This window comes from Sus scrofa, chromosome 10, assembly GCF_000003025.6.
Source record: "Sus scrofa isolate TJ Tabasco breed Duroc chromosome 10, Sscrofa11.1, whole genome shotgun sequence".
In the NCBI taxonomy this organism is placed as follows: domain Eukaryota; kingdom Metazoa; phylum Chordata; class Mammalia; order Artiodactyla; family Suidae; genus Sus; species Sus scrofa.
This window is the reverse complement of record NC_010452.4, coordinates 34,057,394-34,073,877: the sequence shown is the minus strand read 5'-3', so window position 1 is coordinate 34,073,877 and position 16,484 is coordinate 34,057,394. Positions and strand designations below refer to the sequence as shown.

General features: G+C 39.3%; 1 protein-coding gene across 1 annotated transcript in view; it reads right to left on the bottom strand.

Annotated features, from left to right (window-relative positions):
• LOC110255598 (translation initiation factor IF-2-like) overlaps positions 6,448-16,484 on the bottom strand; it is a 66,225-nt gene continuing 56,188 nt past the window's right edge. The window contains exon 3 of the mRNA XM_021064275.1: positions 6,448-7,297. Coding sequence (XP_020919934.1) covers positions 7,051-7,297 — 247 coding nt within the window. The 3' untranslated portion in view covers positions 6,448-7,050. The remainder of the gene's footprint in view (positions 7,298-16,484) is intronic.

Here is a 16,484-nt window from a genome sequence, read left to right as displayed (position 1 = left end):
CTTTATTATATACCTACCTTGGGCCAGATTCTGACTATGGCTTCAAGAAATGAGGACTAGTGGAAGAAACAATAACAAATGAGTGAAAGAACTGAGAGAGAAGCAACTTAATAAATATACTGTGTATAATAAGTATGTAAAATGAGCTCTAGCTAGGAAAAGTAAGACAACTTCCTGAGGAGGAAAAAAAAAATCTGAGTTATGGCAAGTAGTAACATAGCTCAGTTGAGAAAAACTTCTTCAAAAATACTTTCCAAGAGTTCCTGCTGTGACTCAGTGGTAATGCATCTGACTAGTATCCATGAGGATTCGGGTTTGATTCCTGGCCTCACTCAGCAGGTTAAGGATCCAGCACTGTGGTGAGCTGTGGCATAGGTCGCAGACACAGCTCAGATCCCACATTGCTGTGGCTGTGGTGTAGGCTGACAGCTACAGCTCCAATTTGACCCTAGCCTGGGAACTTCCATAAGCCATGGATGTGGCCCTAAAAAGACAAAAAAAAAATACTTTATAGGTATTATATGCACCATTTCTGGTACATATTTATTTTATTGAAGTATAGTTGACTTACACAATGTTGTGTTAATTTCTGCTGTACAGCAGGTGATTCAGTTATATATATTTACACATAAATATATTATTTCCAATATGGCTTATCACAGGATACTGAATGTAGTTCCCTGTGCTATATAGGGATATTGAATAGAGTTCCTTGTGCATACAGTAGGACCTTGTTCATCCATTCTAATAGTTTGCATCTGCTAACCCCAAATTATTGTCCATGATATTTTAAATGTTGTCATATAGATGAAGACTAGGCATACTATTTATACTATTTCCAAAAGTTGGCCAACCATTGAGTAGAAGTCAAACAAATTTTTTTTTTTTTGTCTTTTTAGGGCTGCACCAGTGGCATATGGAGGTTTCCAGGCTAGGAGTTGAATTGGAGCTATAGCTGCTGGCCTAGGCCACAGCCACAGTAATGCCAGATCTGAGCCGCGTCTGCAACCTACACCACAGCTCACAGCAACCCCAGATATTTAATCCACTGAACGAAGCCAGGGATCGAACCTGCATCCTCAGGGATGCTAGTCAGATTCGTTTCCACTGAGCCATGACAAGAACTCTCCAAACAGAATTTTAATCAACACTTCATGCCAGTCAAAAAAATCTTAACCCTGGGCTGGATCCAAACCTTGTGATGAGTGTGTGGATGCAAATTCAAATATGACCCAGCGAAGGACTTTCTGCTTTTCTAAGGCAGCCATTAAACAGAGTTAGGAGGATTTGCTGAACACTTTTTTTGGTGAATGGCACCATTTTTGTAAGCCTTCTAAAACCAGGAAAAATATACTTAATTTGGAAATAATACAGGCATATTAATATCTAAAATCTCAGTGTACCTCAGGAATGTAACTATAAATTTTAGTGTAAATTGAGGAAAGGTATGAAGCTACAATTGGCAAGCCTTTCAAGTATACAGCAGTAAATGTAGCCAAAAACATTCAAAGAAAGCAGAGCAAAACTAAACTGAATAAAAAGGAATTTAAAACACTGCCAAAATGCAAAATTAAGCTTTCTGGTTCTCTCATTTTGCAGTTAATTTACCCCATTATAATCCCTTGACCTATTACTCACTATCAATTTTAGCTGTTCTGTTAATGTGTCCTCAGTTGTAGATATATGAACCTCAGGGTATAAATGACCTTCTGAGCAAAGAGAAAGAACCCGCTGAACCCAAAGCAACGCATGCCCGGAACACTCTGTAATTCCTTCCAGCATCTGGAAGTACTTGTGTGTGAAAAATCTGCCCTGGGCCATTTCAAGCAACAAATTGCAAAAAATAGATGTGAAGGGGTATTTAATGAGATTCTAAAACGATACATCTTTGCTTTAAGTTTCAACATTGTGTTACTTTGGCAAATCACTTAACTTTTTTTAAGCCTATAAAATGTGTATTATCAAAATGATTCTTGGGAGTTCCTGTCATGGTGCAGCAGAAATGAATCCAACTAGGAACCATGAGGTTGTAGGTTTGATCCCTGGCCTTGCTCAGTGGGTTAAGGATCCAGCGTTGGCATGAGCTGTGGTGTAGGTCACAGACTCAGCTTGGATCTCACGTCATCGTGGCTGTGATGTAGCCCAGCAGATGTAGCTTAATCTCAAGAGTTGTGAAAATTAAATAATTCATTTTAAAACTTTTTATATGATTTTTATTTTTTCCACTATAGCTGGCTTACAGTGTTCTGTCAATTTTCTACTGTACAGCAAGGTGACCTAGTCACACATACATGTATACATTCTTTTTTCTCACATTATCATGCTCCATCATAAGTGACTAGATATAGTTCACAGTGCTATACATTAGTCATTCCAAAGGCAAGAAAACTCTTAACATATAGTACAATATTACTAGTGGTAGTACAAAATAATCATTGTAATAGCTGTTACAGTTGTTTACATATTATGCTTACAAAACAATTCTAGTCTTCTTATATGTCACAGCAAATTCCTATTGAAATATCCCAGAAAAATACAGTCATTCAGATCTTGCTTTGCCCAAATTTAGACCTTGAAAAACATAATTCTCTCTTCATATGCAGTTAGTTTTTAGTAGTACATGATATTCTAAGCCTACCTATTACATCTTATTCCTATTCTTTAGTGTATTAATTTCAATAAGATTCACAAATGCATAGATGCATAGCCTATAGAAATATACACTTTTATAGAATGTAAATGTATTACATGTATATATTAAAATTTGTTACTTAGGAATAATTCTTTGCTCTGATGAATTAAGAAAAAAGAAAGAAAAAAGAGGTGCCAAAACCACAGACACCAGACCATCTCTGAGGAACAGGGTAACTACCTGCTCAGACCAACATTGTCACTGCCTTCCCTCCAGGGCAGTAGAATAGCTTGTTCTGAAAGGATGAGTATCTTTGGCTACAGGTTCTATCTTGGGTGATGGTTTCCTATGTAGACTATACTGATAGCTGGGCAAGTAATAGAGAAGTCTGTTTTAATCACAAAGATGATGACACCCTATTCTTCCCTGCAGCTTTCTGGAATGTGGAATGTAGCAGAATGTCTGAGATTCCAGACCACTAGAACAAATGAGGGAATGAAGGATATGCATATAGCATCAAAGTGTCCAGTCAGTTTACAGAAGGCCATATAGGAACATTATATCAAAGAAGTCACAAACTTCTCAGTAACAATGAGAATAGGAAAGATTCCACAGGAAATCAAATAGTGAAATGTATCTCAACACTGCTTTGAAGAATACAAATACAAAACACAATATCTATTTGGGAAATGATTAAAATTCCTGAACCAAAGCTCTACTTAACTTTATTCTTTCTGGGTTCTTTCCATCTGGATTCTCAACCCAGAGAGACAGGGGAAGACCAAAGTGCAACTCTGTTTAATTGCAGGATCCTATGTTCACTGAAAGTCTGAAAGCCTGAGTCATTATTGGAAGCTTAATCTACATCTCTTTTACAGCAGCACAGTTCTACCTGGGCCAGCTTTCTTTCTGTCTTGGCAAGTGAATTTAACCCAAGGAAATGCATTTGCTTTATTCTCTTGGACAAACGGAGTGTTGGCGGGATTTTGGCATTCTGGAATAGGAACACTCATTATTTTCTCTGTTGTTACCCACAAACTTTGACATCTTCCTGTCAGTAGCATTATGCATGTAATTCATCAGAGCTTCGGTTCCAACATAAACTCTTCAAACACATCTCGCTTGTGAAGTATGCTCTCTGGCTTTCTTCTGTTATATCCCTTCAAGTTAACTTCCAGCTGACAGACCAAGATTTTCTTTTTCTTTGCTATAACCATTCATCCTCGCTGAAAAGCTGTTCAAATGCCTTCCAACAGCTTCAGGGGTAAAGCCTCCTGCTGGCACTAGTAATACTTATAAGTATTACTGGGACTAAGCATGTACATCAGGAAGAGATTTTTAACCCCAGAGAACATGTAAGGATCACCAGCAGTCTCATTCTGAGTGAGGAGGAGTTGTGCAACTGAGCACAGGTGAGCATGCAAGCAGGAAATTAGTTAGCAAATGAAAGGACAAACAGGTGTTCCACACAGGCTCTGCTTCTAGGGAGCAATAAGAACATCACACTTTATTGTGCATTGTTGTTCCTTATTATTACATCTTATCTCCATCAGTAAATGACAAACTTCCTGCAAGAAGCATCTTTGTATTATTCATGAAGTATTTGGCAGAAAAGCATTAAAAAAAAAAAGTTTGCTGAATAAAGGAATGGATGAGTGTATAAAAGGGTGGATAGCTGGGTAGATGGATGAATACCTTGTAAAATAAAGCTTATATTGTTCACATGTCAAAAAAAAATCCCTGGTAAGAACATACTCCCCAATATCAAGATGAGCAAAATATTCCAAGTCTTTTTTAAAAGAACTATCACATTATTTGTGTACGTATATATGTTTATGCTTCAAAGCCACCCACATAATTTCTGCAACTGTTTCAGAAACTAAAAACACCACTGTATTTTGAAAAAAAAAATCTTGATTTAGTTATCGAGCCATGTGCTGGAGTCTTAGAAGGATTTTCTAAAGACATATTACCTATAGAAACCAGTCCCAGAAAATTATGAAAGAAAAAAAGAAACATTCTTAACAAATTAGGTCAAAAAGAACCTCTAATATGCTCCTTAAAAAATTGTACTTAAGGGAGTTCCCATCGTGGCACAGTGGAAACAAATCCAACCAGTATCCATGAGGTTGCAGCTTCAATCCCTGGCCTCCCTCAGTGGGCTAGGGATCTGGTGTTGCCATGAGCTGTGGCGTAGGCTCAGATCTTGAGTTGTTGTGGCTGTGGTGTAGGCCAGCAGCTGTAACTGATTCAGCCCCTAGCCTGGGAACTTCCATATGCATCCCTAAAAAGAAAAAATATATATACTTAATGTTTAGAACACTTATTTAAAAGTTAGAGGAGGGATAAAGCTCTTGTGCTGAAAGATTATGAATTTAGAGTTGTGGAATTACATTTACCACATTTAAGTGTCCTAGTGAGAATAAAATCCTAACAAAGAGAGTATCAAAATGTTTCTTCTGTTTCATTATTTCTATTTTACTCCCAACAAGCTGGCCAGCTGAGCTTGCTGGTTCGTGATGGTTCTGTATAAACTTACATTGTGATAAGCAAGTCTGAGCACAGCTTAAAACCCAATGCAAAATCTAGTGTCTGCCCCAGACATCAGAACTATTGGGCAGAGAATTTAAAATAAATTAATAGGTTAAAAGTCCTAATTTAAAAAGTAGAAGACATCTAAGATCAGAGGGGCAATTTCATCAGAGAGATGCTAGAAATAAAACAGTAACAGAGATAAAGAATGCCCTCAACTGCTCATCAGTAGACTTGATACTTGAAAGAACAGACTTGAAGAAAAGGCAAGAGAAATTACCCAAACAGAAATACAACAAGAAAAAAAGGAATGAAAAAAAAATTTAATAGAACATCCAAGAGCTGTTGAACAATATGCAAAGGACAAAAAGGAAAGAAAGGCCCAGAAGAACATATTTGAAGAAATAAAGGACAAGCATTTTCCAAATTAATGATAGTTATGAAACAGCATATTCAAGAAGTTCAGAGAACAGCAAGCATGGTAATTTTTTTAAATATAGGCCTATCATATTCAAACTTCTAAGAACGAAGACAACAAGAAGTTCTTAAAAATAGCCAGAGATAAAAGAAGCATTATATACAGAGCAATGAAAATAAGAATTACAGCAAACTTCTTACCAGAAATATCCAAGTTAGAAGACAATACTATTTAAATGGTGACAGAAAAAAAAAACTGTCAAGCCAGAATGTTTTATCCAGCAAAAATATCTTTCTAAAATGAAGGAAAAACAAATATCTTTCAGACCAAAACTAAGGAAATTCATTGCCAACATACCTCCTCTACAAGAGGCTGTAGTGTAAGCCAGCAGCTACAGCTCCAATTTAACCTCTAGCCTGGGATCTTCCACATGCTGCAGGTGCAGCCCTTTAAAACAAAACAAAACAAAAAGAAGGGAGGGAGTTCCTCTAGTGGCTCAGTGGCACAGGAACCTAACTAGTATCCATGAGGACATGGGTCGATCCCTGACCTCTTAGTGCGTTAAGGATCCAGCGTTGCCAATGAGCTGTGGTGTAGGTCACAGACATGGCTTGGATTTGGTGTTGCCATGGCTGTGGTGTAGGCCAGCAGCTACAGCTCCAATTCAACCCCTAGCTTGGGAACTTCCATATGCCATGGATGCAGCCCTAAAAAGACCAAAAAAAAGGAATGGTTCTGAGTGTGCTGAATCACTTTGTTGTATGCAGAAATTATCACATTGTAAACCAACTGTACTTCAGTAAAACATTTAAAGGTGAAAAAAAAAAAAAGAGCGACAGAATGGATAACAACAAAAATGACCCACCTCCTGTGCTCTTTTAAAAAAAATCACTCAACTATAACTGATGAAACATAGTGATAGAAAAAGATATATCAAGCATTAATCAAAAGAAAGCAAGAGTGTCTATATTAATATCATAAAAAGTAGGCTTTAGAACAAAGAAAATTACCAGGGACAAATTGGAACATCACATAATGATAAAGGGTCAATCCACCCAAGAGAGAAATTCTAAATATGTATGCACCAAAACAGAGCTCGAAATAAGCAAAACAAGAACTGATAGAACTAAAAGGAAAAATAGATAAACCCACAATTATATTGGAGATTTTAACACTCTTCTCTCAACATTTAATAGAACCATTAAATACAATCAGTAAGGACATAGAGGGTGCTAACAGCACCACCAACTAGTAGGATCTAATTGAGATTTACAAAACACTCCACACACTGATGGCAAAATACATATTTTTTCAATTAAACCAGGATTCAGACATGTTTTAAGTATTTACTACACCCACTACACTTTCTTTAATTGATGTTTTTCAAACAGAAAAAGTAATAAATATTAGCAATTATATCTACTATAATAATACAATATAGTAATAAATAAAGATAAATCTAATCATGTCAGACCCACTCCTCTCCAATCACTATCCTCAAAGTTATTACAGGCATGAGAAATCTGCAATCCACAGATTTACTGGCTGCCTCTGATATTTCCAAATTTTTCAGATCTCTAAGCTTCCTTTCCCTCATCTGTATAATAGGGATAAGAATTACAGCTATCTTACAGGCAGTCTTGTTATCTCTTCCCAGGCCTGCACCGTCTCTCACCTGCTTCTCTCTCAATGTGTTCTTTTCTTCCCTCTGCACACTAGAAAAAACAAAACAGGGAAAAACATGTTCCCACATATGGCAAAGTTTTAATGTTCTTAATATTTAAATTTCAATTAAAATGAATATGGCAAGGAAAAAACGACAAAGAACATTTACAATATTGTATTGGTTTCTGCAGTAGAGTTAAGTGATTCAGTTACACATACATTTTTTTTCAGATTCTTTTCCATTATAGGTTATTACAAAATATTGAGTAATGTTCCTTGTGTTACACAGTAGGTCTTATATGGTTATCTATTTTAAATATAGTAGTGTGTATATGTTAATCCCAAACTCCTAGTTTATCCCTTATCCCACCTCTTTCCCCTTTGGTAACCATATATTTATTTTTTTCTATGTCTGTGGGTCTATTTCTATTTTGCATATAAGTGCATTTGTATCACTGTTTTTGCTGTTGTCTTTTTTAGGGCCACACCTGTGGCATATGGTTTCCAGGCTAGGTGTTGAATGGGAGCAATAGCTGCCCACTGGCACCACAGCCACAGCAATGCAGGATCCGAGCCATGTCTGCAACCTACATCACAGCTCACAGCAATGCCAGATCCTTAAGCCACTGAGCAAGGCCAGGGATTGAATCCGTGTCCCTGTGGATGCTAGCTGGGTTTGTTTCCACTGAGCTATGATAGGAACTCCCATTTGTATCATTTTTTTTTTAATTCCACAAACAAGCAATTGGATGAGTTAGGATTAAGCTCAGACCCTCTAGCTCCAAAGCCCATACCCACGGGGCTATAGAGCTACTTCTATACTAGGAGAGATTTGTAACAGTCAGAATCAGCTATATTGTGATTTTCAAGTCCTGGTGGGTTCTTCATGTCAACATACAGCCATTTAACACAACAAATTGAAGTGTAATGCACGCTGTCCAAATGTTGTGGTGGTCGCTGCTCCTATTTTTCGCACAACCTTCTTTCAATCTTGGACCTCTCTCCTTGCTGTGGCCTCCTCTTCCCAAAACAACACCTATATCCTCACATTTTGTCTGCCCTCCACTACATCAACATTTATGAACATGAAAGAGCACCTTTTCAACTTTTCTGTTCTAAAGTATATAATGACTGATGTGACACTGTTACCCCTTCCAAGAAACAGGTTCTTAAATTAGAAGACCAAATCTCTAACAGTGAAGGTTTCAAGGATTGGCAAGGCTGTGAAGCAAACAGCTGGATATAGAGAATTTCTTGTGCCACGAAATTTATATCCACAAAAGCGACCATCTAGGCCTCTGAAAACAGTATGAGCTTTGGAGTCTACTATTTTCTATCTGTGTGAACACAGAAACGTAATTAATTGGGCCTCCTTTTTTTTAATTTTTAAAAGAGAACATGGTACCTACTCTCTAGGGATGTGACAAGATTAAGAGATAATGTATCTAAATTAGCACCCACAGTCTCTGATGTAAGGTTAATGTTCCATAAATTATTGGTATTGGTGTTTAGTATTCAGTTTGGTATTAGCGTATTAACAATAATTAACGTTAATGAAAAAGCACTGAATCTAGCATCAGAAAACCTGGGCTTTGAGCATTATTCGCTCAGCCCTGACTTTTGAGAGAAATGATCCCCATGGGCCCTGAATAACCTTCCACATTCTTTCTAGCTGTGCCAAGAATGGAAGCCCCTGGGGGCTCTTTATCTGGGCCATTTTCTCAGGTTGTTTCTGCAACAAGCAATTTTGAAGCATCAGGTAATGCCGCCACCCAAAGAGCAAGTTTGCTTCTCGCTCACTATAAGAACAGTAAATTCCTCTACTGTGACACAACCCACTGCAAGAAGTACCTGTCTGGGTCCATCTCTGTCATCCCATGGGACTCGGGGAGGGGGAGGGATGGAGAAATGAAGCCAACATCATTCTCATGATGTTTGCTGTGCTGCCTTTGTCTCTGACCTAGAAGGGGTTTTTGTTTTGTTGTTTGTTGTTTGTTGTGGTAGCTGTTTCATTTTTTAAACTTTTACTGAAGTACAGTTGATTTACAAGGTCGTGATAATTTCCACTGTACAACAAAGTGATTCAGTTATACATATACACACATCCATTATTTTTCAGGTTCTTTTCCCACATAGATTATCACAGAATACTGGGTAGAGGTCTCTGTGCTAAACAGCAAATCCCCATTGGCCAGTCATTCCCTATACCTCATTGTGCATATGCCAATCCCAACCACCAGTCCATCCCTCCCCCCACCACCTGTCCCCTTAGGTAACCATAGTATGTTTGAAAAATCTGTGAGTCTGTTTCTGTTCTGCAAGTAAATTCATTTGTGTCTGCTGCCAGTATCCAGAGAACATAACAGGCTAGCTTGTCACTTTGCACAGAGGGTAAAATTTCAGAGACTTCACAGGTCATGACAGACCCCTAATTTACCACAAAAGAATACTACCACCAGCACTCACTGCCTCTTAGGACTATTGGAATAGCTAAACAATGGAGTTCCCGTCATGGCTCAGTGGTTAACAAACCCGACTGGTATCCATGAGGATGGAGGTTCGATCCCTGGCCTTGCTTAGTGGGTTAAGGATCTGGTGTTGCAGTGAGCTATAGTGTAGGTAGCAGACTTGGCTTGGATCCTGCGTTGCTGTGGCTATGGTGTAGGCCGGCAGTTGTAGCTATAGCTCTAATTTGATCCCTAGCCTGAGAACCTCCATATGCCACTGGTGCGGCCCCAAAAGACAAAAAAAAAAAAAAAAGAATAGCTAAACAAGAGATATGCTCATGCAGACTGTCAATTTTTAAATAAGATGACACAAGTGACCAAAGACCATAAGGAGAGCCTTGTGTCATGGCATTGAGAGCACTCTCAAATAAACTAATACTTGATTGTTAAACACAGGTCAGACTCTATCTTAAATGCATTCTGTGTGGTTTTGGCACCAAGGGTACCAGATTCAGAGAAATGGCACGTGAGTGATAAAATCCTATGCATGCAAGATAAGGAGCCTTCTGGTAAATCAAATGGAAACACAGACAAAAGTTTCCAAAATATCAACTTTCCCCTGCTGAGAATTCCATCACCCTTTTTATTGTAGTTTTACTGTAATAGCTTACGTATTCATTTTTCACTCACTCAAATGAACTTTATCCTCATTGCTTTCCACAAGTACTTGGTCTGTTTTTATCTGGACCAAGAACCATGAAGATCCACATGGAAGGCTAGATTTACCTTGCTCCTCCTACTGCACACGTATCAAGGCCTAAAAGAAAACATCTGCTCTGAGACCTACTGCCAAACACAATGGACTAATAGAAAACCAGGGCCTTTGAGTGATGGGAATGCTAGTTACAGTCCTAATCTATCAAGTGACACCAAATATGCAATGACTCATATGCTGAAATCTTCAATCTGCCAGATGGGTCCTGCTCAGAAAACCACTAAGTGTCATTTAAAATCACCATAACTATGAATTCTATCAAACATTCAGAGAAGAGTTAATACCTCTTCTTCTGAAGCTCCTCAAAAACTTTGCAGAGGAAGGAACACGCCCAAGCTCATTCTATGAAGCCCCCATCACCCTGATACCAAAACAAAAGATAACACAAAAAAAAGAACATTACAGGCCAATGTCTCTGATGAACATAGATGCAAAAATCTTCAATAAAATATTAGCAAATCACATATAAATATGTATTAAAAAGCTCATACACCACGATCAAGTAGGATTTATCCCAGGGTTGCAAGGATTCTTCATAATCTGCAAATCTATCAACCTGATACACCACATCAACAAACTGAAAGATAAAAATGATATGATCATCTCAATAGAGGCAGAAAATCCAATGACACATGCTAAGTGAAGTTAGAAAGAGAAGGACAAACGCCATATGATATCACTTACATGTGGAATCTAAAATATGGCGCAAATGACCTGTATACAAAACAGAAACAGATCATAGACATTGAGGACAGGAGGGCAGGCTTGCATTTGTCAGGGGGAATCAGGGAGAGAGGGAACCTGACGGGGAGTTTGGGGTTGGTGGATGTAGACTGTTACATTTAGAACAGATGGGTGATGGGGTCCTGCTGTACAGCACAGGAAACTGTATCTAGTCTCTTGGGTAAGAACTGTATCTAGTCTCTTGGGTAAGAACATGATGGAAAATGAAAATAAAAATAAGTTTGTATGGGTGGCTGGATCACTTTGCTATACAGTGGAAATTGAAGGAACATTGTAAATAAACTATATTTTAATTAAAAAAATTTTAAATCACCATAACTAGTACTCTCAATATTTCCCAAACCATAAACCAAACCTTGCCCATATGAAAACTGACTAAGTGGGAGTTCCTGTCATGGTGCAACAGAAACGAATACGACTAGGACCCATGAGGTTGTGGGTTCGACCCCTGGCCTTGCTCATTGGATTAAGGATCTGGTGTTGACATGAAATGTGGTGTAGGTTGCAGATGCGGCTTGGATCCCAAGTTGCTGTGGCTGTGGTGTAGGCCAGTAGCTGTAGCTCGAATTCGACTCCTAGCCTGGGAACTTCCATATGCCATGGTGTGGCCCTAAAAAGCAAAGCAAAAAAAACAAAACAAAAGTGACTAAGGGAAAGGTCATTAACATACCTTTCATACTTCATATGAAGCCTGTAATTCAAGGGCAGCCTTTTGCTTCCGCAGTAAACCAAAATGATACGAAATCCATACGCGTGTGAGCATGATATATGTTTTATTAATAACAAGTGGGCCCACACTGAAATCCAGATGTCTGGTGCAATGCTGGGAGGCCAAAAGGAAGTAATTTTCCTGAAAAAACAAGGGAGTTTTTGGGTTGTTTTGTTTTGGCTGATGAAAGAATGAAGTTTTGTGTGGCACCTAAGAAATTCTGAAAAAATGGACATGAGAATACTCTGCATGCACCTCCCATTTGCAGCTAGACTCCAGAGCACCAGGAGGGAGCTGCCTGTGAGGCTCTGGGAACTATCCAAGCATAGACTGTAGTCTTGATTCCAAGTGACAGAATGAAACCTTGGAACACGCAGTCTCCCTGGCAATCAGAATTTGTATTCCATAGCTTTTGTTGCTCTTACACCAACACTTGAACCATGCGACTGCTGTTTGCTCCGGTTCAGTGAGCCTAGACAATAGACCTTAATGTGAAAAACAGGTAAACAGCTCAGTATTGCTAACTGAATACTACAATAATCTCTTCAGGGTTTGAGGGGATTCTTTGCAGCTGGAATTTTCTCATAAAAGCAGCCAGTCAAGAGATAGGGAAAATGAGGGAAGAAAGAAGAGAGAAAGGAAAAGAGACACAGAGAGCCATAGCTAAGAAATTAAATTCCTGAAAGTATTGTTTTTGTTATTCTTCATAAAAAGAGCCTTATTTTTCATTTATTCTGTTTACCTTTAATTTTTTATATTGTTGCTATGCTACATAATTTTCTGTTTATATAACTAACCTCTTCGTAACAAAGCATGTGCTGCTTCTAGTGTTCATCACTGTTCCTCAAATAAATGCAGCTGCTTTCTTTTCTTGGTCTTTTCAGGCCTCTAGCACTGACCTGGTACTCGTCTCTTACCCAGGAGATGTTCAGATACTCAGAAGATAAGCTGCTCAAGAGTGAGGAAGGCAAGGTTGCCACTCAGCCTCCTGAGGCCCTGAGAGAACATGGACACTCTAGGCAACCTGAAGTCTGACCATGAGATTCCATCCTTTTAGTGCAGGAGCCAGGAGCTCCTGGAGACTATTCTTCAGTTTTGGAGGAGGTAAGTTTGGAATAAAGAGGTCAAAGACTTTTTAAGAACAAACTGCAGAGAAGGAGACAAATGGAGTTCCTGTTGTGGCTCAGCAGGTTAATAACCTAACTAATATCCATGAGGATGAGGGTTCAATCCCTGGCCTCGCTCGGTGGGTTAAGGATCTGGCATTGCCGTGAGCTGTAGTGTAGGCCACAGATGCAGCTAAGATCCAGAATTGCTGTGACCATGGCTGTGGCTGGCAACTGTAGCTCCAATTTGACCCCTAGCCTGGGAACTTCCATATGCCACAGGTACAGCCCTAAAAAGGGAAAAAAAAAAAGGAGAAAACTGGCCCTCACTGAGGCAGGTACTGCTTTGTTCTCTACTGGAGCTATACCTGCCTGTATAAAGCATGTCCATTGCACTTATGTCCAGTGATAAGACTTGTTTAGCTGTCTTTATGAGGGATAAGAAGTTTCAAGCCAAGGACTTGATGCTTTAATTATATTTTGACCTTTATATCACTCATATATCATACACCAATATAACCCCAAACTACACTGTAAACCATTGCACCCAGGCCACATCAACCTGAACATTCAGTTAGGACTATGAGATCTGATAAGACATTCTCAGGATCGGCCTCCACAAGCAGAAGCTCTTCCTGACCCTGTGTCAATCGGCCCTTCTTAGACAGGGTAGCTGTCTCACAGGTGCTCCTAAAGTGTGCTTCTCCTGACCACCTCCCTGAATCCTCTACCAGGGACTGTGATGCTTAATGCCATTCATGGAGTGTCTTTTCCACTAAAGCTGCATAAAAGTGGGGACCAATGTCCTCGATACCTTGTTCATGCCATGATTCATTGAATTCTGCTTGATCTACTTTAAAACCATCCTCTAATAAGTATTTTAAATAGGATAAGTTAGTATCCTTTTTCTTTTTGGCCTCACCCGTGGCATACAGCAGTTCCTGGGCCAAGGATCAAACCCATGCCACAGCAGTGACAATGCAGATCCTTAACCCACTGAGCCACCAGGGAATTCTGTTTGTATCCTTTTTTTTTATTTGCAGGGGGTGGGGAAGGGGAAGGGCAAGAGGGAGTAACTACCATTATTGGAAGAAGCAGACCTTTGCAGTGTTAAATAAATGAAATTCAATGGAGTAGATCTGAAGAATTGGCTTCCTTCAGTGATTCATGAATAGGGCAGCATCCCATCTAACAATGAGGAGATGATCCTGTTCATATATTTTTATAATTAAATGTTTCTTCTGCCTCCCACATTTCAGTATTCTAGTTCTCTTGAGTGGGAGGGATCAAAAAGTATTCCCAGTAAAGCCAGAAAAACTGGGTTCCTACTTCCTGACATTTTCCAAGGTGCTCACCTAGATGAGGTAATTATCCTACCTCAAAGGTAGTTGTCATATTCCCTTATGTGATGCAATTAGGACCAGAGATTCATGGGTTCATTTTAAAAAGAACAGAAATATGGAGAGATTTTAAGAATTAATAATATATAGTACAGTAAACAAAACAATAGCCTCCAAAACATCTCCTGATCCTAACTCCCAGAACCTGTGAACACGCTACATTGCATTGGCAAATAGGAACTAAGATTGCAGATGGAATTAAGGTTGTTAATCAGATGGTTTTAACATAGGAAGAGCATCCTTGATTAGCCTGGAGGGCCCAATGCACTAAGGGTCCTTAAAGAGGAACAAGCAGAGAGCTGAAAACCTGAGAAGGATTCAGTCTGATATTACTGTATTTGAAGATGGTGGAATGGAGCTACAAGCTGGGGAGTGTAGGAGTCCTCTAAAAGATGGGAAAAGCAAGGGATTGGATTCTCTCCTAGAACCTCCAGAAGGAAAGTGCCCTGCTGACACTTTGAATTTAGCCCAGCAAGACCTGTTTCAGACTTGTGAACTACAGACCTTGTAAGATAATAAATTTGTACTGTTTTAAGCCACTATTTTTGGTAATTTGTCACAGCAAAAATCGGAAATGAATACACATATGTTAAGCATTTCAGGTGAAAACATGTAACTGCTCATTCACCTGCCAACCTTTTAATACACTACCAAAACCCTTCACGTGAATGTATATCACAGTTTGTAGTCACATAAAATCCTTTTTATTAAATCACCCATATGTTTGGCTATAACTTTTTTTTCATGGCCATACCTATGGCATATGGAGGTTCCCAGGTTAGGGGTTGAATCAGAGCTGCAGCTGCTGGCCTATGCCACAGCCACAGCAACACTGGATCAGAGCTGCATCTGCAACCTATACTGCAGCTTGCAGCAACACCGGATCCATAACCACCTGAACGAGGCCAGGAATCCAACCTGCATCCTCATGGACACTATGTTAGGTTCTTAACCCACTGAGCAACAGTGGGAACTCCTGGCTATAATTTCTAATTCAATTTCTTTTGCTTCTTTTTTTTTTTAGGGCCACACCCAAGGCATATGGAGTTTCCCAGGCTAGGGGCTGAAGCAGAGCTGCAGCCGCTGGCCTACGCCACAGCCACAGCAATGCCATATTCGAGCCACATCTGCAACCTACACCACGGCTCACAGCAACACCAGATCCTTAAACCACTGAGCAAGGCCAAGGATGGAACTTGCAACCTCATGGTTCCTAGGTGGATTCACTTCCATTGCACCATGACGGGAACTCCTCTAATTCAATTTTTTAAAGTGAAGAAAATATCTGCTGAAAGAGTACATCTAGTAGTTCCCGTCGTGGCACAGTGGTTAACCAATCCGACTAGGAACCATGAGGTTGCAAGTTTGATCCCTGCCCTTGCTCAGCGGGTTAATGATCCGGCGTTGCCGTGAGCTGTGGTGTGGGTCACAGACGCAGCTCGGATCCCGCATTGCTGTGGCTCTGGCGTAGGCTGGTGGCTACAGCTCCAATTCGACCCCTAGCCTGGGAACCTCCATATGCCACAGGAGCAGCTCAAGAAAAGGCAAAAAGACAAAAAAAAAAAAAAAGAAAGAAAGAAAGAAAGAAAGAAAAGAAAAAGAAAATATAAAGAAATGCTGGTGAGCCACATAACAAGTAGGAGAAGGAGGAGAAAAGAGACAAAAGGAAGAGAGAGAGAAAAAAAGAAAAGAATGAAAGAATGAAGTGAGGGAAAAAGGAAAGGAAAAAGATATATTATTTTGAAAATGTTCAATCAAACAAGACATACAACACAAACAATCCTGAAAAAAGCTACAGGACATAAAAAATTAAGCAGTAATAATGTGGATCTAAAATATTATATTATGTTTTATTATCTGAGGATGCAATTAATGGTAGGAGAGGCAGAAGGTAAAATCACACTAAGTTTCTCAGGTCCTACCCTGTGCCATAAGTAAAGTATTTTATTTTTTATTTTTTTATTTTTATTTTATTTTATTTTATTTTGTCTTTTTGCCATTTCTTGGGCTGCTCCCACAGCATATGGAGGTTCCCAGGCTAGGGGTCTAATCGGAG